The 27,325-nt window shown below is 35.8% G+C and overlaps 1 protein-coding gene across 2 annotated transcripts in view; it reads right to left on the bottom strand.

Annotated features, from left to right (window-relative positions):
- The window catches only part of LOC145296773 (uncharacterized), a 221,461-nt gene that overhangs the window by 18,388 nt on the left and 175,748 nt on the right, over positions 1 to 27,325 (bottom strand). For both annotated transcript variants that reach the window (XM_080142828.1, XM_080142829.1), the window contains exons 34-35: positions 16,028 to 16,220; positions 390 to 1,059 (exon numbers count right to left, since the gene is read on the bottom strand). In XM_080142828.1, the coding sequence (XP_079998954.1) occupies positions 390 to 1,059; positions 16,028 to 16,220 (863 nt within the window). The remainder of the gene's footprint in view (positions 1 to 389; positions 1,060 to 16,027; positions 16,221 to 27,325) is intronic.

Below are 27,325 nucleotides of genomic sequence, written 5' to 3'. Positions count from 1 at the left end.
ACATACTCCGAACCCAATAAGCAGCAAAATCACACCCCTTTACTGTTGAGGTCTTTAGATGGCGAAAAGCCTTCTACTTTAGTAATTTCTTTCCTTGGATCGCTAGACTTTAGAATTCCTTCCCTATTTCCTGCGTCTCTGAATGTACCAACCTGCGGAAATTTAAACATACTGCTAACAGGTATTTTGTTCCTCAACTCCCCACAGTCTCTTGTTAGACACAATTCCAAATAGTAATCCATTACATCTAAATGGTAATATGCCTTGTTTGGGGGTGAAAAAAGGTTTTTAAAAAAAAAAAAAAAAAAAAAAAGGTAAAATGCTATAAGAATTAAAGAATAACAGTAAAGAATACCAAAACAAAAAGAATTCAAACTACATTGACTTACCATAAAGTTTCTGTTTGTCCCCAGATCTTGGAGATTGAAGGTTTTTCTTTGTGATTTCTTTCAGTCTCTCCACATACGATTTCTGGTCTGTCCCTAAAGCTTTTCGTGTGACTTCAGGCCGCTGCAGGCGGACAATCGTCTGGAATGGTCGTTTGGCAGGATTTGTTTCCTTAACTTTCTGGGAAGGAGGACTATAATTGACAGTATAAGTTCTAATCGGAACAGAAGTATCCGTCAATTGTGAAGTCGGTTGCGGTATATTAGAACGAGGGTGTTCGTAATCCATAAAATCATGCTCTGCCGATTCCAGTTCCAAATTTCTCATCTCTGCAGGGTCAAAATCTTCCGCTTCCTGCTGTTCTAGGAAAAGGCTGGAATATTGATTAATGATTCCAGTAGACTTGAAATTTGTTTCTTGCAGTGGTGGCTTTGGTGAAACCTGTGATGCAGTCTTTTTCCTTCTTGGAGATACATTAGTAGATTTCTTTGTATTGCTTGGGGATGCTGGGGGAGTTATTCTCACTTTAGCCTCTTCTTGATCCAACTTAAAACTGACAATCAGTTTTTCAGCTTCTGCAATTCTTCTTCCCCAATTTTCTTGCTGTCGCTCCTCTCGACTTTCTTGGCGAGACCTCAGATCCTTCTCAATCTTTCCATTCGGCATTGGTTGCTGATGAATGAAAAAAAAAAAAAAATTAAGCTGTAATTACTAACACGAGAAGATTAGGTCTAATAAAAGATGCTTGTTGTTACGCATCCAACAGAAGTATGAGGGGAAAGCTGTTTCTCGGAAAACTAAAAGGCAAACTGGTTTGACCGGTAAGTCGAAAATAAATAATTAAGCATTTATGACTGGAATTACAACACACAAAAGTCGGATTGAAAAATCAAAGTTTTCTTTTCATTAAATACTTGCCGGGGTTCCCGGTGTTGTCCGGGTGTGTTGAGATGGTGTAGTAAGGCACCTTGGGGACGGTGGGGGAGGGGGGTGCAAAGAGAGGTGTTAAAAAAAATTGGTAGTAGAGGGTGGGTATCAAAACAACAGTAGGCAGCTTGGGTGGAGAGGAATGTTAAAAAAAAAAAAAAACGTGGTAGTAGGCAGGCAGGCTCAAACCTGTAACATGAAAGAGGAAAAGAAGGTGAAAAAAAATATAACATCTTAGCTGATGTATCTATTGCGCAACTGAAAGTCGCGAGCGTTGAAATTAAGAGTTGTCAATCAAAAGGAGTTGAGGGTGAAGGAATTAATGTGTTTTGGCCAATTTTTCGATATTTGACATCCAAGATACCGAGCTTTAAAACGATACCGATTTTGTCAGGATCCATTGCATCTGTAGAAAGTTTTTGGCATACACGCGCACACACACATGCACAAACAGGAGAAGTGTGGTTGGAAATTGCGCAACTCTTGCTACAAAAATTTCATGCACAAGCACCCTTACAGTGAGTATCCATAGTCTATCAAGATTGAAGGAAGCTACCAAATATATGTATATATATATATATATATATATATATATATATATGAATGATCTACCCTAATAAAAGCAAATATGGCTTTACACCTAACAACAAGGCATCCCTAGGATTATTACTACATATTATCTACCATATGCTATCTTCTGAAAATTATTATTATACTCTTACAAACTTCCACCCATATCCACCTCATAATTTACCCCTTTAATTCACCTTCGGACCTTCCCCCACCCTACTAAATTAAACTCCTAGTACACTCCCCATGTAATCCATGTATACCATTCACTGGGCAGAGCGGTAGCTCTAGATATATCTAAGGCTTTTGACAGGGTATGGCATGAGGGTCTCCTCAGGAAAATTAGATCATACGGTATCACTGGTAGAATACTTAACATAATTAAATCCTTCTTAGATAAGAGAAAAATCCAGGTTGTCCTCGACGGTCATACATCTAAACAATATGATATAAATGCGGGGGTGCCTCAGGGTTCTATCCTTGGACCTCTATTGTTCCTGATATTCATAAATGACCTCCCCGACAAAATTGCCTCTGAGATGGGTATATATGCTGATGACACTACACTCTATGGCAGGCACGACAGGAAGACGAATGAACACATTTCTAAAGAAATGGCAGAAACACTAGAGGAAGACCTCCAATCTGTGGTGGAATGGGGACAAAAGTGGTTGGTCATGTTCAATGCCGCCAAGACTAAACTAGTTTCATTCAATAATTACAAGAAACCCTCTCTACCACCTATAGCAATGGCCAACGACTCTTTATTTGAGAGTACATCTTTCAAACTCCTTGGCCTAACATTCACAGGAAACATGAGTTGGAATAATTACATTGAAGGCATTGCCAGGGCCGCTGCAAGAAAGGTGGGCTCTCTCTACCGTGCAAGACAACTACTAACACCTGAAAGTATCCTGTACCTCTATAAGGCCACCATTCGCCCATGTATGGAGTATTGCTGTCACATCTGGGCTGGTGCATCTGCTACTAGTCTCTCGCTCCTTGACAAGGTTCAAAAGAGAGTCGCAAACCTGATAGGCCCTGAACTGGCATCTAAGTTTCAGCCTCACGTCGTGGGGGCACAAGTGCTTGCAGTTCATCAGAGCATTCACCATTAAAATACTTGTAGAACAGGCAGAGGGATGCAACGTTTCGACGATGGGACAGAGGCTGAAGCTTAGATGCCAGTTTAGGGCCTATCAGATTTGCGACTCTCTTTTGAACCCTGTCAAGGAGCGTAAGACTAGTAGCCGATGCACCAGCCCAAATATGACAGCAATACTCCATACATGGGCGAATAGTGGCCTTGTAGAGGTACAGGATACTTTCGGGTGTTAGAAGTTTTCTAGCACGGTAGAGAGAGCCCACCTTCCTCGCAGCGGCCTTGGCAATGCTCTCGATGTAATTGTTCCAGCTCATGTTTCCTGTGAACGTTAGGCCAAGGAGCTTGAGAGACGTACTCTCAGATAAAGAGTCGTTGGCCATTGCTATAGGTGGTAGAGAAGGTTTCTTGTAATTATTGAATGAAACCAGTTTTGTCTTGGCGGCATTGAACGTGACCATCCATTTTTGTCCCCATTTCACTACTGATTGGAGGTCATCCTCTAGTGTTTCTGCCATTACTTTAGATATATGTTCATTTGTTTTCCTGTCGTGCCTGCTATAGAGTGTGGTGTCATCAGCATATATACCCATCTCAGAGGCAATTTTGTCGGGGAGGTCATTTATGAATATCAGGAACAGCAGAGGTCCAAGGATAGATCCCTGGGGCACTCCCGCATTTATATCATATTGTTTAGATGTACGACCGTCGAGGACAACCTGGATTTTTCTCTTATCTAAGAAGGATTTAATTATGTTAAGTATTCTACCAGTGATACCGTATGATCTAATTTTCCTGAGGAGACCCTCATGCCATACCCTGTCAAAAGCCTTGGATATATCTAGAGCTACCGCTCTGCCCTCTCCCGCTTTGTCCAGTGAATGGTATATGCGTTCAGAGATTACAGTGAGGATGTCTGCCGTGGAACGGACTTGTCTAAATCCATATTGTTGGTCGGTCAGAAGTTTAGCATCTGTAATGTGCTGGACTAGAGCATGGTTGATTAAGGTCTCAAATATTTTGGCAAAAAGTGGGAGGAGGTTAATAGGGCAATAATTTAATGGGTCAGTTCTTTCGCCAGAATTCTTGAATACTGGTACCACAGAAGCAGTTTTCCAACAGCCCAGAAAGCAAGATTCATTAAGGCATTTGTTGTAGAGTTTGGAGAGAACTGGAGCTACTTTGGCTGAGCACTTTTTTAATAGCACAGCTGGGATGAGGTCGGGTCCACATGCTTTTGAAGTGTCAAGGTTTTTTATGATAGCATGCACCTGAGTAGGGGTGATTATTAGATCATCAAGCGTGGCATCTGTCTGCATAGGAAATTGAGGTAGGGGGTGGTTTAGAGGGTCCAGTGTGGAGTTTGAGGCAAACCGACTGGCAAGCATGTTAGCCTTCTCGGTTGCTGAGCAAAAAACCTCGTGATTGTTGGTTAGTGGAGAAATTGTTGATTGTCCATTATTTACTACACTGTTGTAGATTTTCTAGAAGTCACGAGTTCCTAGTTTTTGTGCTTCGATGCGTTTTTTAGTGGTTTCCGTAAATTCCCTCTTAGCTCTCGCTATTTCTTTCTTAACGTTACTTCTAGCTTCTAATTTTTCCTTCTTTTGACACGATAACAAGTAATGTTATTATTTTTTATTATATATTTATTTTCGAAAAAGTGCCACGTGCAAGTGGAGAAGGAAAAAAAACAGAGTTATGCAAAATTTGTGTCGAGAATTGTCTAAAGTTCCGACTTTTTTGTTTTGGCTTTCACTTTAATAAGAACGTGAATTTATGCGACACAATATAATTCAACTCAAAAAAATAAATAAAAGCTAACGTGAATTAAGATTAAAGTTAAGGTGTTATCATGGACCCTATCCCCTTTTAAAAAAACCTTGTTAAACTTTGTGACATATTTACATTCTATAGAGGTCAGGTGTGAACGAACACCCAATAATTTTATTATACCAGATTTCTTCAAACTGAAACATAATTATCAAAGTATACTTAGGCAAATAGATATGAAAAGTCTGTTAAATTTGTGCCATATTTCCATGGAGTATAGACGCGAACGCAGACCCTACAATTTTATTATACCATCCCTATTTAAGTTCAAACATACTTATCAAAGTATTCTTATGTACATCTATATCAAAAACCCTTGTAAACGTTTTTTTTTTTTTTTCATTTTTTATTTCCATACTTTGGAGGCCAAACGCGAACGCAGACCCCACAATTTTTATGAACCACCATTCTGCCATATCAAACATACCCATTCCTGATTCCTGATACATCTTCTTTCATTATATGTAATCGATTTTTTAAAATAGTTAACCATATAGGAGCCTATTCGTGACCAGACACACACAGAAATGTTCAGCTTTATATTATATATATATATATATATATATATATATATATATATATATATATATTTATATATATATATATATATATATATATATATATATATATATATATGTTTTGAGAAAAATAGAAAAACCAAATGAAATTATTAAAATAATCAACGTATGATCTATGACTTTTTCTTTTCTTGCATTTTTACTTCAATATCCTGAAGATGTTCTCTGAAATAAGGACGAAACGTTGATTATTTTAATAATTTCATTCGGTTTTTCTATTTTTCTCAAAACATAACGTCAACCACCGCTGGTATTTTTATATTTTTTATACATATATATATATATATATATATATATATATATATACCCTATACCAGAATTATATGCAAATCGATATTTTTGTTCTAATTACAATAGTTTTCAATGAAAATTTGTGAAATTTAGCACGTTATATGGCAACACTAACACAAGCGCAGATCTAAAATTTTAAGCTAATCTGCACAGTAATAAACAATTGGCTGCCATTTTGGTGATTTGCTTTTTTTTCAACGTGACAACTTTATATGCAAACCAATGCTAAAATATAATGAAGTGCTAAAAGATCATCGAAACATTGATTTGTAAATTGAGAGCAACAATAATAAAGAACAAATAACTTCAATATGGTTTCATAGTACAATCAATATCTTATATAACTGCCATTTTTATTGACAAGAGCGAAAAGCCTTTGGTCCATTGAAGATGTGAAACTTTCGAGTTCATCTGATGAAATGTCTTTGGCAGCAGTCAGAATAGCATTCTAGAGGTCACCCTTGGAGTTTTACTGCCTTCCTCTGGAGTAAATATTTTGTTTCAAGATGCTCCACATACTTTCGATGGGATTTAAATTTCGAGAACAGGCTGGCCATCGCATTATTTTCCCATTTCTGGCAAAAACTCTCCAAATATTCAGTGGCTATCCTTGCAGAATGAGACGGTTATCATGCATGAATACAATCTTTTTTCCGGAATGCCAAATTCTTCTTCTTGTCAAAGGGTTCCAAGTGTTCCTTAATGAAGTCAATGTAGTTTGGCAGTAATTTTCACTCTATCTGCGATTCTGAATGGTCCTACCAGCTAATTGCCAATGATTGCAGCCCAGAACATCACACCGCCACCTCCTTGTTGACGCCTGATCCTTTGGGGACGTAGACCCTCATTATGGTACCATCCTCCCCTCCACCCATCGGGTCCATCAAGAGTCGCTCGACACTAATCGGCGAACAAAACAGTTTGAAAATTCATCTCTTGCCCACTCCATCCTCTTTTTCTTGTGGATATCCTTCAATTGAGGGCGGACCTCTGGCTTTCCAAATTTTTCAATCGTCCTCGGGATACAGCAACGAGATGATTTGGGCACATCAGGGACGCCAGCTTTTTCAAAAACTTGTTTGCTAGTTTCAAGTGAGTTACAGCGAACTTCTTTCTCGATCTTGCTCATTGTTCGACGTGACAGATATGATTTCTTACGAATTTTCCCTTTGTCAGAACGTCCGTTGTAAAGTTGAGGGTTAGTACAATATGTTTTGATTGTACAATGATCATGGTGTAATTCTTTGGCAATTTCTAAGGTAGAAATCATATTATGGAGCCTGTGAACAATTTTAGACTTCTTAGCTTGACTTAAAGCACCTTTATGTCCCATCTTGCATATAAAATTGGCATGCTGAAAAAAACTGCAAGTCAACAAAATGGCTGCCATTTGCTCGTTATTGCGCAGATCAGCTTAAAATGTTATATCTGCACATGCTCAACAAGCAACCTCCTCATGTTAAGAAAGGTTTTCGGAATAGACACCTCCAACCTCCGCATGTTAAGAACAGCTTTCGAAATGGTCACCGGCAACATTCCCATGTTAAGAACTGCTTTCAGAATAGACACCCCATTTTTGTAGTGTGAGTGACTGTCAAAATATTTGCCACAAATTTAAACCTTGATAGTCTTTGTTAAGATCCCCACGTGCAAATACTATGAACCAACAAAGAAGTTAGGGGGTGTCAGTGTCGGTCGGATCAGATGTTCTTAATCAGCATAGGGGAAAACCTATAAAAGTCATCATTTTAAAGGAAAGTATGTAGGTGGATTTAAGGTAAAAATTTCCCAACCAAAAAATGCTCTATAATCAATCATCCCCCCTCTCGTAAAAACAGTAAAGTACTGTTGATGTTGTTGTTGCTGCTGCTGCCGCCCAACCCTCAACGAATGCCTTTCGGAACCGGCACCTCCAACCTCTTCATATTAAGAATGGCTTTCGGAACCAACCTCCATACCTCCTATGGTCACCGTCAGCATCCCCATATTAAGAACGGCTCTCGGAATAGCATTTGTCGTTAACCGCTCGGAAATGCGACGATATGAAAGTATAGTTTTTCAAACAATGTGCGACGACATTGTGTGTGTGTGTGTGTGTGAGTGTGAGTGTGTAGCTATGAAAAGTTATGATTATGAGAGTTCTAGAATATTTTTATTTGGTTTAATATTCAGAAAAATGTTGATTCGTGTAGAGGTAGAGGCCATGTTGGAGACGATGTGGTGTTCATTTTTAGTATGATTGTATAATCCGGAATAACAGATTTTTACATTTTTAGCCAATGAGAATACCCAGAATATAAGTTGGAGAGAAATCATTATTTTTGAATAAGGAAATGTAAAGGTAGTTGTACAAGGGGCGTGCAATAAGTAATGCCTCTGACCCACTTCCAGTTGTCTGATCTAGCTGAAATTTTGCATGTGCAATTATTTATATCTCTACGGGTTATGTGGCAAATTACAGCTCTGAACTAATTGTGGTTTCTGTTTTACAGGTGTTTGAACTGAGTCAGGTGTGAAATGGAGCCTGTTGAATGTCGAGCAGTGATCCGGTTTTTGTATTTGAAAGGACGCACACCACAGGAGACTTTTGATGAAATGAAAGAAACTTATGGTGATAATGCCCCATCACATGACCTTGTAAAACGCTGGCATCATGAATTCAAACATGGCCGGAAGTCTTTGGAAACAGCTCCCAGACCTGGTCGCCCCACCCCTTCTGCCATTGATGAGGCATCTGTCCGTCAAGTTGAGGCTGCCATTTTGGAAGATCGACGCATTACTATTTGCCAATTAGCCCAAGATGTCAAGATTAGTACAGAGTCTGCGGAAACTATCATTCATGACCATTTGCATATGCATAAGGTGTCTGACAGATGGATTCCCATGTTGCTCACACCATTCCAGAAGCGAGAATGCGTTGAGTGCTCGAGGATGAATTTGGAGATGTGCCAAGAAGATGAGTTAAAGTTTTTCAAAAGACTGATTACACAGGATGAAACCTGGGTCCATCACTATGATCCAGAGACCAAAGCCCAGTCAATGCAGTGGAAGCACTTGGACTCACCACCTCCAAAGAAGGCAAGGGTGCATCCCTATGCTGGCAAGGTCATGCTCACAGTCTTCTGGGACCAGGACAGAGTAGTGATGACAGATTTCCTGGTAAAGGGTACCACAATTACAGGAGCCTATTATGCTTCACTTTTGAGGAAATCAAGGGAACCTATCAAAATCAAGAGGCGGGACAAGATCAGTAAAGGTACCCTCCTCCTGCAGGACAACGCTCTGGTCCACAACTCGCATGTCGCCAGATCATAAGCACGGGCGTGTGGTTATGAAATCCTCCCCCATCCTCCCTACTCTCCTGACCTTGCACCCTCTGACTTTCACCTCTTCCTAGCCATGAAGTTGTTTTTGAAAGGAAAGCATTTCCCAGATGATGCAGCCTTGATTTCTGAAGTCACATCGTGGTTGGAGGACCAATCTGGGGTGTTCTACAAAAATGGTCTCCAGAGCTGCATGTAGCGATGGGAGAAATGCATAACTCTGGGTGGTTCCTATGTAGAGAAAGACTAATAACTGTGGCAAGTTTCGTTGCTCTACTGCTATGGGAAGTGGGTCAGGGGCATTACTTATTGCACGCCTCTCGTATGTCTATCAGTGTATGATGCAGTTAATAAGGGTGTCATGGCAATATATTTATATTGTGTATATTTTTACCTGGTCTTCACTGGGGTGGTAAGAGTACTTTTGGGGTAGAGGGAAAAATCTGAACCACTTCATCTCAATATGTTGTCGGTAGTGATGATGGTGCTTGTAAGATTTTATTATAACGGATAAATGTGTCTGCAACGGCATGCGAAAGTTACATAAGATGTTGAGTAACAGTTTAGATAATAAAAATAAAATAATAATAAAAAACATATAAACAAGGTTTGCTTCCTCAATTTTTCTCATTTGTTTCTTTGTTTTTCGATATTTCATCGATATTATTTAGTAAGAGTGTTTAGCAGAAAAGCCAACAAACGACTACCCAAAAAAATAAATTTACAAACAGTTTAACTAAGTAAAAAATGTACTGATTAAATTTTAATGTGTTTGGTAACATTTAATAATTGTAGTTTTATTTTTATAATTTTCAATTTTCCAGCTATTAAACATATGCCATATTTCACTCTCAATCTGGGATTTTATTTTAAAAAAATTTTTTCTACAAGCATTTAATCCAGTTTCAACTTTTTTCTTTTCTTATTTTTTCACCGTCTGAATTTTGATGCTTGTTTTGGTAGCACATCAACCCTTTTTAGCCTGTCAATATTGTCAAAATAAAAATAGATTTGATTTTGATACAATAAGGATCTCCATTATTTTCCTCAAAATGACAAAGGCACAATGCATTTTAAATTTTTAAGAATTTTGTTTTTGTTTTCACATTTGACTTTCATCCAAAACAGAGGGAGACAATTCAAGAAGTTCTTAAAGTTTTCAAATAATGACTGTTCAAAACTATTTATAAATTTTAATGATTACTTTTTTACGCATTACAAAAGTTAAAATTTTGTCAAATAAAAAACAAGTGTGTTTTTTTTTTTTTAATTCAATTTTCACCCCAAACAAGGCACAGTGCCACTTTGAAGCAGGGGGCTACTATTAGGGACTTAATTAGCGGGGTCATTATGAAGGGAGAAGAGTAGAAAGATGTTTGTTAACATTACACTTGAACTTCTGCATATCATTGCAGTTGGGAAAGCAGAATCCTGGAAGGGAGTTCCAAAGACCTGCAATTCTGGGGAAGAAACTATTGGAGTAAAAGGCTTTCTTGCACCTAGGGATCTCTACTGTAAAGGGATGAGACTTAGTACCTTGTCGGGTTTGTCGGGGGTAGTTACGTCGGGGAGGTACAAGTGTTTGCAGTTCGTCAGAGCATTCACCATTAAAGTATTTGTAGAACAGGCAGAGGGATGCAACATCTCGTTGATGGGACAGAGGTTGAAGCCTAGATGACAGTTCAGGACCTATCAGGTTGGCGACTCTCTTTTGAACCCTGTCCAGGAGCGAGAAACAAGCAGCAGATGCACCAGCCCAGATGTGACAACAGTACTCCATACATGGGCGAATGGTTGCCTTATAGAGGTATAGGATACTGTCAGGCGTAAGTAGTTTAAAAAAAATCATACACTTCCTAATAATGACTGTTCCAAACTGTTGTAGACCTGTTCTAGGGATTACAAATGAAAGAAATCACAAGTAGTGTAAAGTGTATAAAATATAATATGTATTTATCATAAAGAATACAGGAGCCACTAAAGTGGTATGAGAGGAATGTGTTCGTAGTGAATGTCTCCATTTTGTCTCTGAAACCAGTGGTATTCATAGGATTGGTTGATTCCACTTAGTTCTGAAATAGGAGTGATTTGTACCCCGCAACAAAAACTATGAAATTTAATACTTATTTTTATTTAAGAAAATTCAATTTTGAAGAAAAAAAGGCTAATCTTGTTTTTATTTTAATTAAAATAAGTCATTCATTTTCATATAATGACTACATTCATTCATTTCAGAAAAATACAAAAAAAAAATGCCTGTTGTAATTTATTTTGAAATTCTATTTTATGAAACTTAAAATATTTTTACTTTAATTTAATAAATGTACAGATAATTATGTTTTATTTTGTGTTATTTTTTTTCCAGAACATAACAATAGTTCAAGAAATGTCCCCCGACAAACCAAGTAATAGGTTAGTGCAGAAATAATGTCGTATTTTGACATTCAACTTCAAGAGACCATAACTCCTTTCATAATTAACTTTATTAATCGAAATAAGAACCATTCGAATCGATACATTTTCCGCCATTTAACTTAGCGAATATTACGTATGGGTTTGGTAGCAGGTAGTAATGGTCCTTGACTGCCGCATTCAATCCAGTTGAAAAGTCTGCGCATACCCTAATCTCTTTAGCCCACTCACTATAGTTAATAGGGGTTAAAATCCCAGTGTTAACTAGTCTTTTGAATTCTTTTTCAATCTTTTCCATCAAAGTGAATGGTACGCTCCGTGGCTTTTTGAATATTGGTTTTGCTTCGTCCAGCTCACCTTTATTTTTGTGCAGCATCCAAGCTTTTCAGAGAAAACACTTGGGAAAAATTTTTTGAGATCCTTTTTGAGTTTGTCGGCTTCGGCCATTAGGTTTTCGACTTTATGACAAAAATCACTCATTGGCGAGTCCCATAATCCAAATTCCTGAATCCAATTGGTCCCAAATAAGTTTGTTGCGTTCCTTAGAACAAAAACTTTTAGCTTTTTTGTCATTCTTTTTAGTGACACATTAATAACTACCTCACCCCCAAACTTTATTTTTTCACCAGTTACCGATCTTGCGACTTTATTCGTCTTTGTCATGGTGGGCTTTCCTATTCTCTTCCACATGTGAAAATTTATAATTGATAAATCCGACCCTAAATCGAGCTGCAGTTTTACTTCTTTATTTCTGATTCTCACTGTAACATATTTCCTTATGTCCTCTGTTGGTGAAGGGTCCATTTTTGAAGTTTTTACATAGCTCTTTTTTGCTACTTTTGTTCTGCAATATGAGGCTTTGTGCCCTGCTCGTTTGCATAGATCACATGTTATTTTCCTTTGGTATTGACATGTATTGTACCCATGAGGTCTTCCACATTTGCTACAAGGGGTCCTAGGATTTTGTCTCCTGATAATTTTGTGAAGGTTCTTTTTGCCTCTTCGTTGGTAATTGTTGGTGGGTGGGTATCCTATATTTTTGAAGCATATTTTTTTAATGTGAGCTATACCTGCTTCCTCTATGTTTCGGGAAACTTGCTTGTAGATTGATCCGGGAAGTTCTTGAATCGTTCTTGTCAGCTAGTTTTTGTAGACCCGTGCACAAAATGAAAGAAATCACAAGTAGTGTAAAGTGTATAAAATATAATATATGTATTTATCATAAAGAATACAGGAGCCACTAAAGTGGTATGAGAGGAACGTGTTCGTAGCATGCAGTTAAACATGGTATGAATGTCTCCATTTTGTCTCTGAAACCAGTGGTATTCATAGGACTGGTTGATTCCACTTAGTTCTGAAATAGGGGTGATTTGTACCCCGCAACAAAAACTATGAAATTTAATACTTATTTTTATTTAAGAAAATTCAATTTTGTAAGAAAAAAGGCTAATCTTGTTTTTGTTTTAATTAAAATAAGTCATTCATTTTCATATGACCACATTCATTCATTTCAGAAAAATACAAAAAAAAAATGCCTGTTGTAATTTATTTTGAAATTCTATTTTATGAAACTTAAAATATTTTTTACTTTAATTTAATAAATGTACAGATAATTATGTTTTATTTTGTGTTATTTTTTTTTCATTTAGTGCGTTTGTTTTGCTTTTACCAAAAAGTTATGCCAAACTAACATTTTGGGCGAAATTTTTTGAAAAACTTTGAATTATCTCCTTCTTTTCCAAGTAGAAAAATGAAAAAGAAAATTGTCCTCAAAAACTAAAATGCACAGTTGCTAAATATTTTATACAGGTGTACACCTTTCAGCAAAAATGTAAAAAACAAAGTTATCCTTTGCTAATATTTGTATAAATATTCATAGACAATAGCTGTATTAGTGAAGCTAAAAAACTAAAATAAAAATTAGAAAGAAAGAAAAGCCAGAGAATTTTAAAACTGAAAAAAATAAAAATTAGAAAGAAAGAAAGAAAAGTCAGACAATTTTAAAACTGAAAAAATAAAAATAAAATAATAAAAAAATTTAAAATAAAATAATAATAAAAAACATATAAACAAGATTTGCTTCCTCAATTTTTTTTATTACTTGAAATGAATTCATCTAGTAGTGTTTTACTTAATTTGTGTGTGATGAGACGCACACACACACACATACATTATATATATATATATATATATATATATATATATATATATATATATATATATATATATATATATATATATATATATATATAGTAAAGGATGCATGTTGTACTTATCCAGTGTTCCCCCGGAAATCTTTTTACTTTTATTTTTCTTCATTACTTTAACTGCTTTCTTTTTTTTTTTTGTTTTTTATTTTTACCAAATTATTATTATTTATTCACCAGAAGTTTTCATACAACCATAATCAAATACTTCTCTTGAGAACACCCTGTGGTGTTCCCTGAAGTTTGAGTGACAAGTTTCCCCAGATTTCCAATACTCTCTACCTCTTTCAATAACCTTTGCAACAGCCATTTACGATTGATTTTTCACTGGAATTTGGGTGGCACTAAGCCTCCCCAAGGTCCCAGTCCACTTAGCATATTGGAGGTGTAGTTAGTGCTTTCTCCCCTTGGTCTTTCCATCTTCCTTGAGCTTCCAAGATTATTTGGTGTAGTGCCGGCATCAACTTCCACTATATATATACACATTTTTTTTTGGGGGGGGGGATAGGGATGGTATTACAATTATATGGTTTCAGTTTCCTTGGTTCTATGTGAAGTCTTTTCATGTTTTTATTTTACTTCTGTTGCAGTTTCTATATGTTCAGTTAGCATTTGTAGCTTATATTATTAAAATATGATTTTGAGGGTAAAATTTAATTATTTAGCAATTGATCATTAAATTATTAGTTAAACACAATTGCTATTTAACTAGAACTCATTTTTATTTTAATGTCATTCATTCTACATTCATAAAATTAATGAATTTAAATACATGAAAGATTTGCTAAGAATTTTAAAACCAAACTATTTTTTTAATGGATTATGGGCTGACATTTTAACCAGGTTAATGAGTTTGCAGTAAAGAAAGAAAAAAAATGAGGAGTGAGAGGTGATGGGATGAAGAAAGAGGAGAAAGGAGGGAAGAGAGAGAAAATGAAAGAGAGGAAAGGTAGAAAGAAGGAAAAAAATAGAGAGGAAGAAAAAGAGAAAGAAAAGAGAAAGACAGAAAGAAGAGAGAGAATGAAAGGAGGGGAAACAGCAGATAAAAAACATAAACATCCAAGGAAAAGTGATTAACCCAAGAAACTGCTTGTTAAACGCCCATATTACTATTTTTATTTTTACTCTCTAATTCCTATTCCTAGCTCTGAACCCCATATTACAAATTTTATTCTTACTTTTGAATTTATATAGTAGTAATTTTCAAGTAAAAAATAAAATGAACTAAATTAATTAAAAAAATCCAACTATTTATTAATTAGCAAAGAAAAAGTATTTTTAAATTAAAGTTATTGCTGTCCTTCTCATAAAATTTTAAAGCCTGGAGTTTAGATTTTTATTGAAATTTTATGCTTACTGTCTTATTTAATTATTAATTTCATAATTAATAACAAACATTTCAACATGATTATTGATGTTACTTTAAAGGCGAAGAGTAATTTTAGAATCGTGAAAAAGTTTGTTTTATTTAAAAAAAAATGATGCTTAAGTCACATAAGTGTTTGGTTCGACTCCAAAAGGTTTGGTATACCATAAAACAGTGTAAAAGACTTTTATCAAAGAAAAAATGAAATAAATGTAATCAGCGATCCTCCCCTCTTGCCTGAGTGGATTGAAGCTTCTAACTTTTCGGTTAATAGCCAAATATTCTAACCATTCAAGCACAAAGTAACATATATAAAAAAGAAAAAGCAAGTAGAATAACTTTGATTTACAAGCAGTGAATGTAGAAAATATATTCTCTTAAATTTTTTCCCAGTATTCATGAGGACAGTGAAAGGAGATGGAAGTAAGAGGGGTAAAGCTCCTCCATTTTTGTCTATTAATTATTAATCTTATTGCTATTTTGAATGTACTTCCGTCTGACAATATCCATATTGTCTTTACGGTCTGTTTAACTCAGGTGATTAGGAACAAACTAAGTCTTCAGAGAGAAGGTAAAGCCTGGAAAAGTGGACTTTCTAAGACTAAATAGAACCATACCACAGTCTGGCAGCGATAAAGTCACTGTCAGACTGATCTATGGTACTTTTGGCTGATCATAATTCTGTGACACAACTTTTGGCTGATCATAATTCTGTGACACAACTTTTGGTTGATCATAATTCTGTGACACAACTTTTGGTCTGTTTAAATGATTGCATTATCTCCTTTTGCTTTTTGTAGATTGTTTTCAAAATGGCAAACCTGACAGCCACTCTTCCGTTACTCATAAAATTTAATTTTCTTATTTAAAAATAAATCTATTTGATCAATTTATATGATTTTTGGAATATGATATTTTTACATGTACATACATCATACAAATTTTTTTCTTTATTGCTTAATATAGGGTGAATCCTAATTCTAAACAAGAATTGAAATAATTAAGTGTAGAAAGAATTTAATTGCACTCACCTGCCTACTATGAAGCGGCTGCTTCTCTTGAGCACACATATCTTGTCTGTACAGATAATCTTGATTATTCTGGTTTGTTCTGTTCCGTTCTTGTGATTCCTGGCCATTGTTATTATTGTTAGCCTCACTTTCACGTGCCATCTGACTTAGTTTATCAAGACTCATCTGCATTGTATGTCTACCATTCACAGACCTATAGGTAAGCGAAATAGAAAGCATAAATAAAACAAAATGTTCTTTATGTAAATCGCTCTAGACAAGGTGCAAAGCCACTTGATATAAGGTGCTAACAAGATAATTATTTGCAAAAACAAGTGAAGCTTATTGACCTTGTCTTAAAAAAAAAAAACATGGTACGGTTATAGGTAGGAGGAAAACAGTCATTAATAAGAGAACCCCACAAGCCTGCAGTTCTTAGAAAGAAGCTACTGGAATATGAAGCTGTATATACAATGAGGTACCAAAACAGCAAATTGATGGAGACCACTAGACTAATGAATCAAATGAGCTGGAATAAAGAAAGTAGGGAATAGATCAGACAATTCTTGAAAACGCATGTTGCAAAAGTATTCATAGAAAAGACTGAGATTAGCAACATCATGTTTGTGAGAGAGTGGTTGCATAGAACAAAGAGTGAAGACCAATCAAATTACAGATACTTTTCTGCACCTTTGCAAGAATCCTCAAATGGGACAGAGATTCATTAGTCCAAATATTACAACAGTACTCCATATATATGATCTGATAGTAGATTTATAGAAATAGAGAATAGCCTCAGATGGGAGAAGTGTTTGGAGTGATAGTAAGAACCCACTTCATGAGATCATGTATGTAAGCAAGTCTGAGAAACCCTTATTCTATAATATGGGACGGTTAAAAAGGACCTCAATGATGTCCTAGAAAAGACATATTCTAATAAATTGCCAAGCAATGTACAATATGGAATTGAAGAATTCAATGCATAGCAAATCCCATGTAACTATAACATCTTACAGAATGAAATATAATATATATATATTATTTCTTGAATTTTACCCTATCTTTTTAACTCAGACTGTGAGTTTTTTTTTCTATGATTTAAAATTAAATTTCTTAAATAAATTGCTTTCTTCAAAATTTTTTGAAATTATAGATAGGGTTTTACTTTATTTTTACTGATCCTCTCTATTGAACTTGGCACACGATAATATCTACATTGTGTGTGAACCTTTTTTGGGCTAATACTGAAGAGCTTTGAAATCGTTTTAAGACCCTTTAAATATGTATGAATATACATTATACACACAAGGAGTGCTAATACATGTTTCTTTTGTGAGTATTTCCTTATTCAAGAACCCAGATTTGGATTACTTCTTCAGATTACTCCTTCAGTGCTTTTTCAGACACATTACAGACATTGAGATCTTTCTTTTGGATTATTCTGCATATGAGTGTATTGTATATTAACTTCCATTTCATTTTATCCTGGAGTACATGTAATTCCTGATGAATTATCTTCCAAGAATTTGAGTTGATTTCCATTTTAACCTTCTTATTTCTATTTTTCCTTTTCTTACTCTTTTCTTACTTCTTCCAGACTAAATTTTGTCCTGCTCTATTTATAAATGAGAGATGTGTGTGTGTGTGTGTGTGTGTTTGTATGTCTTCTAAAAACTTTGCTTATACACATTGTAAATGCACCAACTTGACATTGTTAGAAAGAGCAATTTCTTGGACAAATAATATCTAAGAATTAGAAAAAAATGGTCAATTATTTTGTGTAGAAATTGCATTTTATTTCAAGTGCGGGTGACCCAAAATCGTCTCTTTCTAAACGATTCTAACAACTGCACATGCATCAACCATTGTTTTCTGAATTAGTTTAAATACAAGAATTTTCGATGTGATTTCGTGATCAGTGTTGTGGCCCAGTGGATTAGAAGGTTATCTCATAACCATTAGTTTTGAGGTCCGTGCATGCCTACCAGTGGAGATTTTTTTTTTTTTTTTTGCATTTAAACAGGGTTGTTTTGTAATTTGTTTACCAGCAGCTAATTATATTAAGACAAAAAACATTTTCCTTATTTCGGTTTTTTTTATCAGTGATTTAAATCAACTGAGGGTTAAATTTTTATTTAAAAGAAACAAAAAATTCCAATCCAATTATGATTCAATAGAAGGGGAGGACACTTATAACTGGAACTCTTGTGCATGCTAACACCTTTTGATGTACACTTGTGGAGTTACCACATATGGCAGGATAACCTACGATGGGTGGGGGAAGCTTCCATTTGACAATATCCATATCTCACCTTCACCAATGGGGGTGGTGACCCAGTGGTGTCATTTATTACTGGTAACCCTATACACGCTCACACCGTTTGGCATAGAGCCACCGAATTGCCATGATAACCCATTATGGGAAGTGGGAGGTTTTTAGAGGTTACATTGCTCACTCCCACCAATGGAGGTGGGGCCCCATGGGATCACTTATAATGAGGAACCCTAATTAGTGTTCATACGTTTGTATCAATAAAGATTCCCACTACTTCTTCCTCGTGCTTGTTTGAGCAATTGCCCTCACCCCTGCCAAGATGATCTGAGCAATGCCGGGTCTGTCTGTGTGTCTGTACATCTATAGGATGATGCAGTAAAGCTCAACGTCTGTGTATCTGTCTGCCTATACATCTGGATGAAAGGGAATATAAGATACAAAAGTATGTACAAAATAAATATCAGTTTAAAAGACTTTAAAAGTTATTTATATTCTTATAGAAATCAGAAATCAGAGTCCATTTTCTGAAGGCTCTTTTTGAAACCAGTCAACGACGGGTACTTCTGCTAGTATATATATATATATATATATATATATATATATATATATATATATATAATAAATTCCACAGCCAAACAACGTCGCAGCCCACAAGAGCCATGACAGTCAAAGAACCGGAAGTTCAAGACTCGAGTTTCGCTCTCATTTGGGCTCATCAGTTAGGCACATCCGAACTCAGGATTCGAAACACGAGCCTCTTGCATGCAAGGCAAGCACTCTACCAACTGAGCAAACGCCCTGCACACAAGAATTTCAATTAACCAACACAGATCAAGCAAACCGCACCGAAATCCGAGTGTGAAATGAACCTACTTTGTCTCAACAATGATATCTCTCTCTCTCTCTCTCTCTCTCTCTCTCTCTCTCTCTCTCTCTCTCTCTCTCTCTCTCAATCAGACAGGGTCGAAAAAGTCTCCAATCTAATAAATCATGCCCTGTCAAACAAGCTCCAACCCCTTTCCCATCACCGCAATGTTGCTTCTCTGTGCTTGTTTTACAAATATATAATAGAATGTGCTCTGACGAACTGCTCACATTTGTGTCCCATCAGTGTAAATACTCCTAACTTGACACGCAGCAAAATTACACCCCTTCACTACAAAAGTCCCCTGATGCAGGAGAGTCTTCTACCCTAAAAGTTTCTTCCCTTGAACTGCTCGACTTTAGTATTCCCTCCCTGTATCCTGCTTCCTCAACTGTATTAGCATGCAAAAATTTAAGCGTAAGGTGAACAGACAACTCGCTGCTCAACTCTCTACTTAGAACGTCTCTGTAGACATAGTCCCTAATTCACAGTAGCCCCTTACTTCTCAGTGGCAATTTGACTTGGTTGGAGTGAAGACACATAAAAAAAGAAAATAAATGAAAAAATTAGACAGAAATGATTTGTTTTATTTTAATCCTCTCTCACCACTACCATCCCATTTGAATCTGCAGTGACATTGATTGATGGCCTATGGCTGGACAAATATACAAAATGTTGATATTTCATTGAATGTTTTGTTTTTGGATCATCTGGACAATGATCAACATAATTATGAACAACAACAGGCACTAAAAATAATTGAACAAATTGTTTTCATTTTTAGAAATAAATTATTGAAAGAATGTGGTTAAAGAAGTCAGGGACAATGGAGAGGGAGAAACTCTTCTGCTGTCTAGTAAAGCTGGGTGGTTGAATCACCCATGGAGATACTATCTTGGGCCCCATGCTCCTACCTGAGCCAATGAATGATGGATGAGCTTTGGCTTGGATTTTCAATGGAGTTGATAAGTGGCCCATAGTAACGGGACATTTGTGAACTATTTAAAAGATAATTGAATTTCCTGAGTGGAATTAAGTGATTAACAGAAGGAAGTCTAACTGAATTCCATTAAAGTTAAAGGTAGTTAGCCCAAAAGATTCCAGAAAAAATACATCATCACAGTTAACTTTGCATGCCAACTTGAACAGCATGCCTAAGCAGACCATCATAAATATAATTTTCATTTAGTTAAAAAAAAAAAAAGCAAAAAGAATTGATTTTTTTTTTGTTAAACAAATTAAATCACAATTTGACTCTGAACTAAAAGATGCATTTTACAAAATGCATCTTTTAGTCCAGAGTCAAATTTAAAAAAAAAAAAAATTTTTTATTGCATTTTCACCCCAAACAAGGCACATTGCCATTTTGATGTAGGGGGCTACTATCAGGGACATAAGCTACAGGGGTACTATGTGGGGAGTTGGACAGCAAGATGTCGGTTCATGTTACACTTGAACTTCTACGTGTCAGTACAGTTGGGGAAGCAGGAACCCGGAAGGGAATTCCAAAGTGGAGAAGAAACTACCAGAGTAGAAGGCTTTCTTACATCTAGGGATCTCTACTGTGAAGGGGTTGGATTTTTCTGCTTGTCGGGTTTGTCGGGGATATTTATGTCGAGGGGGTACAAGTGCTTGCAGTTCGTCGGAACATTCACCGTTAAAGTACTTGTAGAACAGGCAGAGGGATGCTACATTACGTCGATGGGACAGAGGCTGAAGCTTAGATGACAGTTCAGGACCTATCAAGTTGGCGACTCTCTTTTGAACCTTGTCTAGGAGTAAAAGACTAGTAGCAGATGCACTAGCCCAAATATGACAACAATACTTCATACATGGGCGAATGGTGGCCTTATAGAGGTACAGGATACTTTCGGGCGTTAGTAACTTTCTAGCACGGTAAAGAGAACCTACCTTTTTCGCAGCGATCCTGGCAATGCTCTCAGTGTAATTTTTCCAACTCATGTTTCTTGTGAACGTTAGACCAAGGAGTTTAAAAGATGTACTTTCAGATAATGAGTCTTTGGTCATTGCTATTGGTGGTAGAGAAGGTTTCTTGACGTTATTGAAGGAAACAAGTTTAGTCTTGGCAGCATTGAATTTGACCATCTATTTTTGTCCCCATTCCACTACAGATTGGAGTCATCCTCTAGTGTTTCTGCTATTTCATTAGATATGTGTTCATTTGTTTTCCTGTTGTGTCTGTTATAGAGTGTGGTGTCATCAGCATATATATCTATCTCACAGACAATTTTGTCAGGGAGGTCATTTATGAATATTGAGAATAACAGCGGTCCAATGATAGACCCCTGAGGCACTCCTGCATTTATATCATACTAGCGGGGGTACCCGGCGTTGCCCGGGTGTTTGGAGGTGTGTGTTGGTGGGGGGGGGGTAGATTAAAACAACCCTGTAAAAAAAAAAAACGTTAGCCGTGTTGTTTGGAGGTGTAAAAGAAAAAAAATAGTTTTAGTATAAAGGTAGGCTTGAACCCCGAACGTTTGACGCGGAGGTGGAAAGGAAATGGAAAAAAAACCCTGCGACTTAACCATCGCGACCACGGGAACAGATAAATTGATAAGCGTGTTAAGTTGACGTTTATAAACCGAAATTAGCAGGTGCAACAACGTCAAGTTGTAGAAGCCAGTTTCTGTTTTCCCAGCTATGCAGCGATCAAACAATAAAAAAAAACACAAAAAAATTAACGTAAGGCAAATGAACGATGAAAACAGAAAATCGAACATGTGAAAAATGGCTTAAATAAGCCTGTTTCGATATTAAAATTTAAAAAATCGGTGGGTACCCGGGTGTTTTTGGGTGTCGCTAAGAATAAGCGAAGTAAAAAAAAGCAGAAAAACGAACATTACGTGAAAAATGGCTTAAATGACACTGGTTCAATATTTAGATTTAAAAAATCGAAAAAAAAAAAAAAGCATCTCACACCACGATTCAAACCCAAAACATTTAGATAATGAATCAAGACCTTAACCAACTGAGCTAACGCGACGTACATGAAATTTCTTCAGTTTTTCAACTATTTAAAGTAAATCAGGTCACGACGTCATCTGACGCATGCATAAAATCAGTCATTGTCACGAGAGGACCGTTTTTGTTGCCCCCCCCCCCCCGTTGAAAATTGTCGATTTCCGGGTGAAAAAGTTAACGTTTTTGGCCAATTTTTCGATATTTTTCGAGCAAAGGATGGAGCTTCGGTGTGATACCGAGTTTGTGAATTTTCCTCGCGTCTGTCAAAAGTTTTTAGCAGACATCCATACATACATACATACATACATACATACATTTTTGCTTTTATATATATAAACTAGCGAGGGGTACCCGGCAATGCCCGGGTGTTTGGAGGTGTGTGTGGTGTTAAATAAAAAAGAAACCGTTAGGATCGAAGCCAAAGCCCTGAGGCGAAGTTTGAAAATAAAATCGGCCAGCCAGAATGAAGCATTGTTATAAGCGAATAAGTAAAAGATGTTTGAAAGTCGTCGAGCGTTACGACGACGACGATGATGATGTAAGCATTGTTATAAGCGAAGTAAGAAAAGAAAACAACATTTTAATTAAGCGGGGGGGGAGGGTAATCAAAACATCGAAAAAAAACACAAAAAAACTAACGTAAGGCAAACGAACGATGAAAACAGAAAAACGAACATGTGAAAAATGGCTTAAATAAGCCTGTTTCGATATTAAAATTTAAAAAATCGGTGGGTACCCGGGTGTTTTTGGGTGTCGCTAAGAATAAGCGAAGTAAAAAAAAAAAACAGGAAAACGAACGTTACGTGAAAAATGGCTTAAATAATACAGGGTTCAATATTTAGATTTAAAAAATCGAAAAAAAACAAAAACATCTCACACCACGATTCAAACCCAAAACGTTTAGATAATGAACCAAGGCCTTAACTACCTGAGCTAAAGCAACGTATATGAAATTTGTTCGGTTTTTCAACTATTTAAAGTAAATAAGGTCACGACATAATGACGTTATCTGACGCATGCGTTGTTGACGCCCCCCTGTCGAAAACTGTTGATTTCGGGGTGAAAAGTTAACGTTTTTCTTTCTTTCTCTCTCTCTTTCTCTTTCTCTCCCTCACTTCGTCTCCCTTACTCTAAAGAGTGTTACTAAAAAGGAAATGGCGTCTGGCTGTTTTTTTTTTTTGTAAAAACTTCGATTGTTAATATTTTTTGTAAGCATATTTTTTTTTTTACTTCACATTTTTGGCTTGTTATTTTTCGTTTAACTATCGTATCTAACTATTTTTAACGTGCTAATAACTTTGGTAACGTTGTCATAGTGTAGAAGTTCATAGTTTAGCTTGTGTGAGGGTTAAAAAATTTTTTACTGATAACAACAATGTTTTTAAATTCAGACTGCCATTACAGCTTGCTGATGTCAAGATCACGTGACATGACTCAGCGGGTTTTAAATACAAGTTGACCCAAAATAAACGGCCCCGTTTACACTTTATGTAGAAGAGTTGGCGCCCATATTTTTTGGGGCAGTTATAAATTGATTTAAAAATATGTAATGTTTAACATTAAAATGTCACTTTTTGGCCCCCCCCCCCTGCAGAAAATCGATCAGTTGACGCACTTCTGATGGTCCTTTTGGGCTAATTTTTCGATATTTGTCGTCTGGAGGGTGGGGCTTTCATATGAAACCAAGTTTGTGAATTTTTGTCCCGTCGGTCAAAAGTTTTTAGCTGACACACAAACATACATACATACATTTTCGCTTTTATATATATAGATTGTTTAGATGTACGACCATTGAGGACAACCTGGATTTTTCTCTCAGATAAGAAGGATTTAATTATGTTAAGTATTCTTCCAGTGATACCATATGATCTGATTTTTCTGAGAAGACCTTCATGCCATACCCTGTCAAAAGCCTTAGATATATCTAGAGCTACCGCTCTACCCTCCCCTGCTTTGTCAAGTGAATGGTATATACGCTTATAATTAATTTGATCAATATTATTGAACTTTGCAACTGTAGTAGTAGTGGAACAATTAATTGGTATCGGAAAAATCAAAACTTTTTGGGGTATCAAAATCTGTATCAGAATTGGAAAAATTTGTGCCTATTTTCCAATGCCGAAAACAATTCCTTTAATTATTTTTTTTTTTTAATTTGATTTTGTTTAAAACTAAATCTTCCACTGCTGGTAGTAATAATAAAATAATAAATATTTATTGATTTTAAACTACCAGTAAAGCTAAAATCTATAGATCAGCCCAATAAGTTATTTTTACATTTGAGAAAATATATGCACATTTAACGTGTTTTTATGGTAATTGGGAAAAATAACAATTTTATAGTTAAATATATAGAGATTTATAAAAAAATCGGAATCTGTAATTGTATCGGAATTGGGAATTTAGTACAGACTCAGTAATTATATTGGAATTATTCCATCACTAAACTATAGTAGCGAAAAATTTGAAAATATGCACACACACACACACACACACACACACACACACACACAAAAGAAAAATCAAAAGTCTGACTCTTGAATTGTATAATTCACAATTCTCTAAAACATGAGTCTTGTTAATCGAGCAACTTGACACAAACAACACCAACTTTATTCTGCCCCCGGAGAAAAGTTCCTTCCTGTTTTATTATTTATCATTACATAAATGAATTTTTATCATCACACAAAAATAGCAAGATTCTATCTTGTAAGCAGAATGCTCTGGTTTAAATCCTCAATCAATGACACACGTTGTGATCCTCACTGTTTTTCTTTCTAGATCTGCATGTTATGAAGTGTCATCTTCCCTTCCTTTATGCAACAAGAATGACCTGTTTCTTGACTAGTTTATGACTTGTAATGAAAAGTGGGTTCTTTATGACAATTGGCGATGTTCAGCTTAGTGGTTAGATGCTGACAAAGCTCTACGACACTTCCCAAAACTGACTGTTTGGTGGTCTGCAACCAGTGTCATCTATTACAATTTTTGGGATGCAGGCAAAACGATTACGACAGTGAAATACTGTCAACAAATTGATTAAATGCATCAGAAAATTTGACAACATCTAGCATAGTGTCAACAGAAAAGGGCCAATTCTCCTCCATGACAATGCCCGACCACACGTTGCTTAACCACCCTGCAGAAGTTGAATGAATTGGGCTACGAAACTACCTCATCTGCCATACTCTCCAGACCTCTCACCTACTGACTACCACTTTTTCAAGCATCCTGACAACTTTCTGTGTGAGAAATGCTTCAAAATCCTAAGCAATATCAAAAACGCCTTCAGCGACTTCATCGCCACCAGAAAGCAACATTTTTACGTTATGGCATAAATACACTTGTTTTGCGTTGGCAAAAGTGTGTTGATTCTGATGGTGCTTATTTCGATCAATAAATTTTTGTTTGAGCTGAGATATGTTCATCTGAATTTAAAAATTAAAACCCGCAAGAATTTTCTTGTCAACTTGATAGATAATAAAATGAGATTATCCAAGAATATATCTTACGAAAGCAAACTTATCAAGATAGAGAAAGTTTAACTCTGTTAAGAGGAGCAATTAAATTTATTAATTAAAAGATGAGGAATAAATGTTACATATAACTTTATTATAAAGGAAAGCATAAAAGAGAAAAAAACCTCTTTAGATCATAACATTTCAAAGCTAAATGCTACTCATCAGAAGAGGAGAAGGGACAGAATCATACAAAATGTAAAATATAGATAAAAACTGGCTTAATAACTGTTGTGGGGTACAAATCACCCCTATTTGAGTACTAAGTGGAATCAACCAGTCCTATGATTAACACTGGTTTCAGAGACTAAATGGAGACATTTATACTATGTTTAACCGTATGCTATGAACACGTTCCTCTCATACCACTTTAGTGGCTCCTGTATTCTTTATGATAAATATATATATATATTTTATGCACTTTACACTACTTGTGGTTTCTTTCATTTGTAACCCCTCGCACGGGTCTACAACAATAACGTTTATATTGAAAGTGAAAAAATTATATACTAAGACATATTAATGTAGGTATAAAGAACAGGAATAAAAACTTTTAAAAACGAAAATATTTGAAAAAAACTAGGAGGAAAAAGTTAAGCATAGGTGAATAGGAAGGAAAGAAAAGGAGAATAAAAATCGGAAGAGTAGCATATATAGGTGAGTAATAGTAAAAAAGAGAATAGGGATCACTATAAAAAAATGGGGATCACTAAAGAAGAACAAATAATAAAAGAAAAACGGAAAAGATCGAGAACAGAGAGGATAGAGTGAAGAAAATAAGAATGGAGATAGAAAAGGCAAATACCGGATATGGAAATACATATAAAAAAAATATGTGTGCGCGCATTCAAATGTATAAAGATAATCGAGATTTTATTAATACGCTTTTGATAATTGAATGTATTATGAAATTGTACTAAAGTATTAAGATAAGAAACATTCATTATTAATTATTATTATAAAGCTTTACTTAAAAGTATATCAAGACTTTCGTGTGTACAAATTCTGAAAAATCAGTAGAAAAAGCTGAATACAGAACACAGATACATAAAACAAATCAAATCAAACGTATGTATATATCCGATAGTTCACTTTTAGTTATCAACAGACTTCTTTGGAGTGAAATCTGAATATATATATATATATATATATATATATATATATAATAAATTCCACAGCCAAACAACGTCGCAGCCCACAAGAGTCATGACATCAAGCAAACCGCGCCAAAATCCGACTGTGAAATGAAACTACTTCATCTCGACAAGGGACGCGGTCATCCAACCAGCTAATAACCCCAAGCCGATGTCTCACAAGTAGGAGTTTAAACTCAAAAGGACAATGCCATCCAGCAATCCTAACCAAGCGAGCAACTTATGATAGGATTTTCAGAATGTGAGAGATTGTATATAATAAATTCCACAGCCAAACGGCTATTTCAAAACAAAAAAAAACATGAACTGAACTTTTATTGACTATGGTAACATTTATTTCTTGTATATTTATTTTTTCGGGTAGTCATTTGTTGGCTTTTCTGCTAAACACTCTTACTAAATTGTAGTTTCTGTTTTACAGGTGTTTGAACTGAGTCAGGTGTGAAATGGAGCCTGTTGAATGTCGAGCAGTGATCCAGTTTTTGTATTTGAAAGGACGAACACAGGAGACTTTTGATGAAATGA

The sequence above is a fragment of the Euprymna scolopes genome, chromosome 17 (genome assembly GCF_053919585.1).
Source record: "Euprymna scolopes isolate OS-2025 chromosome 17, ASM5391958v1, whole genome shotgun sequence".
In the NCBI taxonomy this organism is placed as follows: domain Eukaryota; kingdom Metazoa; phylum Mollusca; class Cephalopoda; order Sepiida; family Sepiolidae; genus Euprymna; species Euprymna scolopes.
This window is presented reverse-complemented; position numbering and strand designations above follow the sequence as displayed.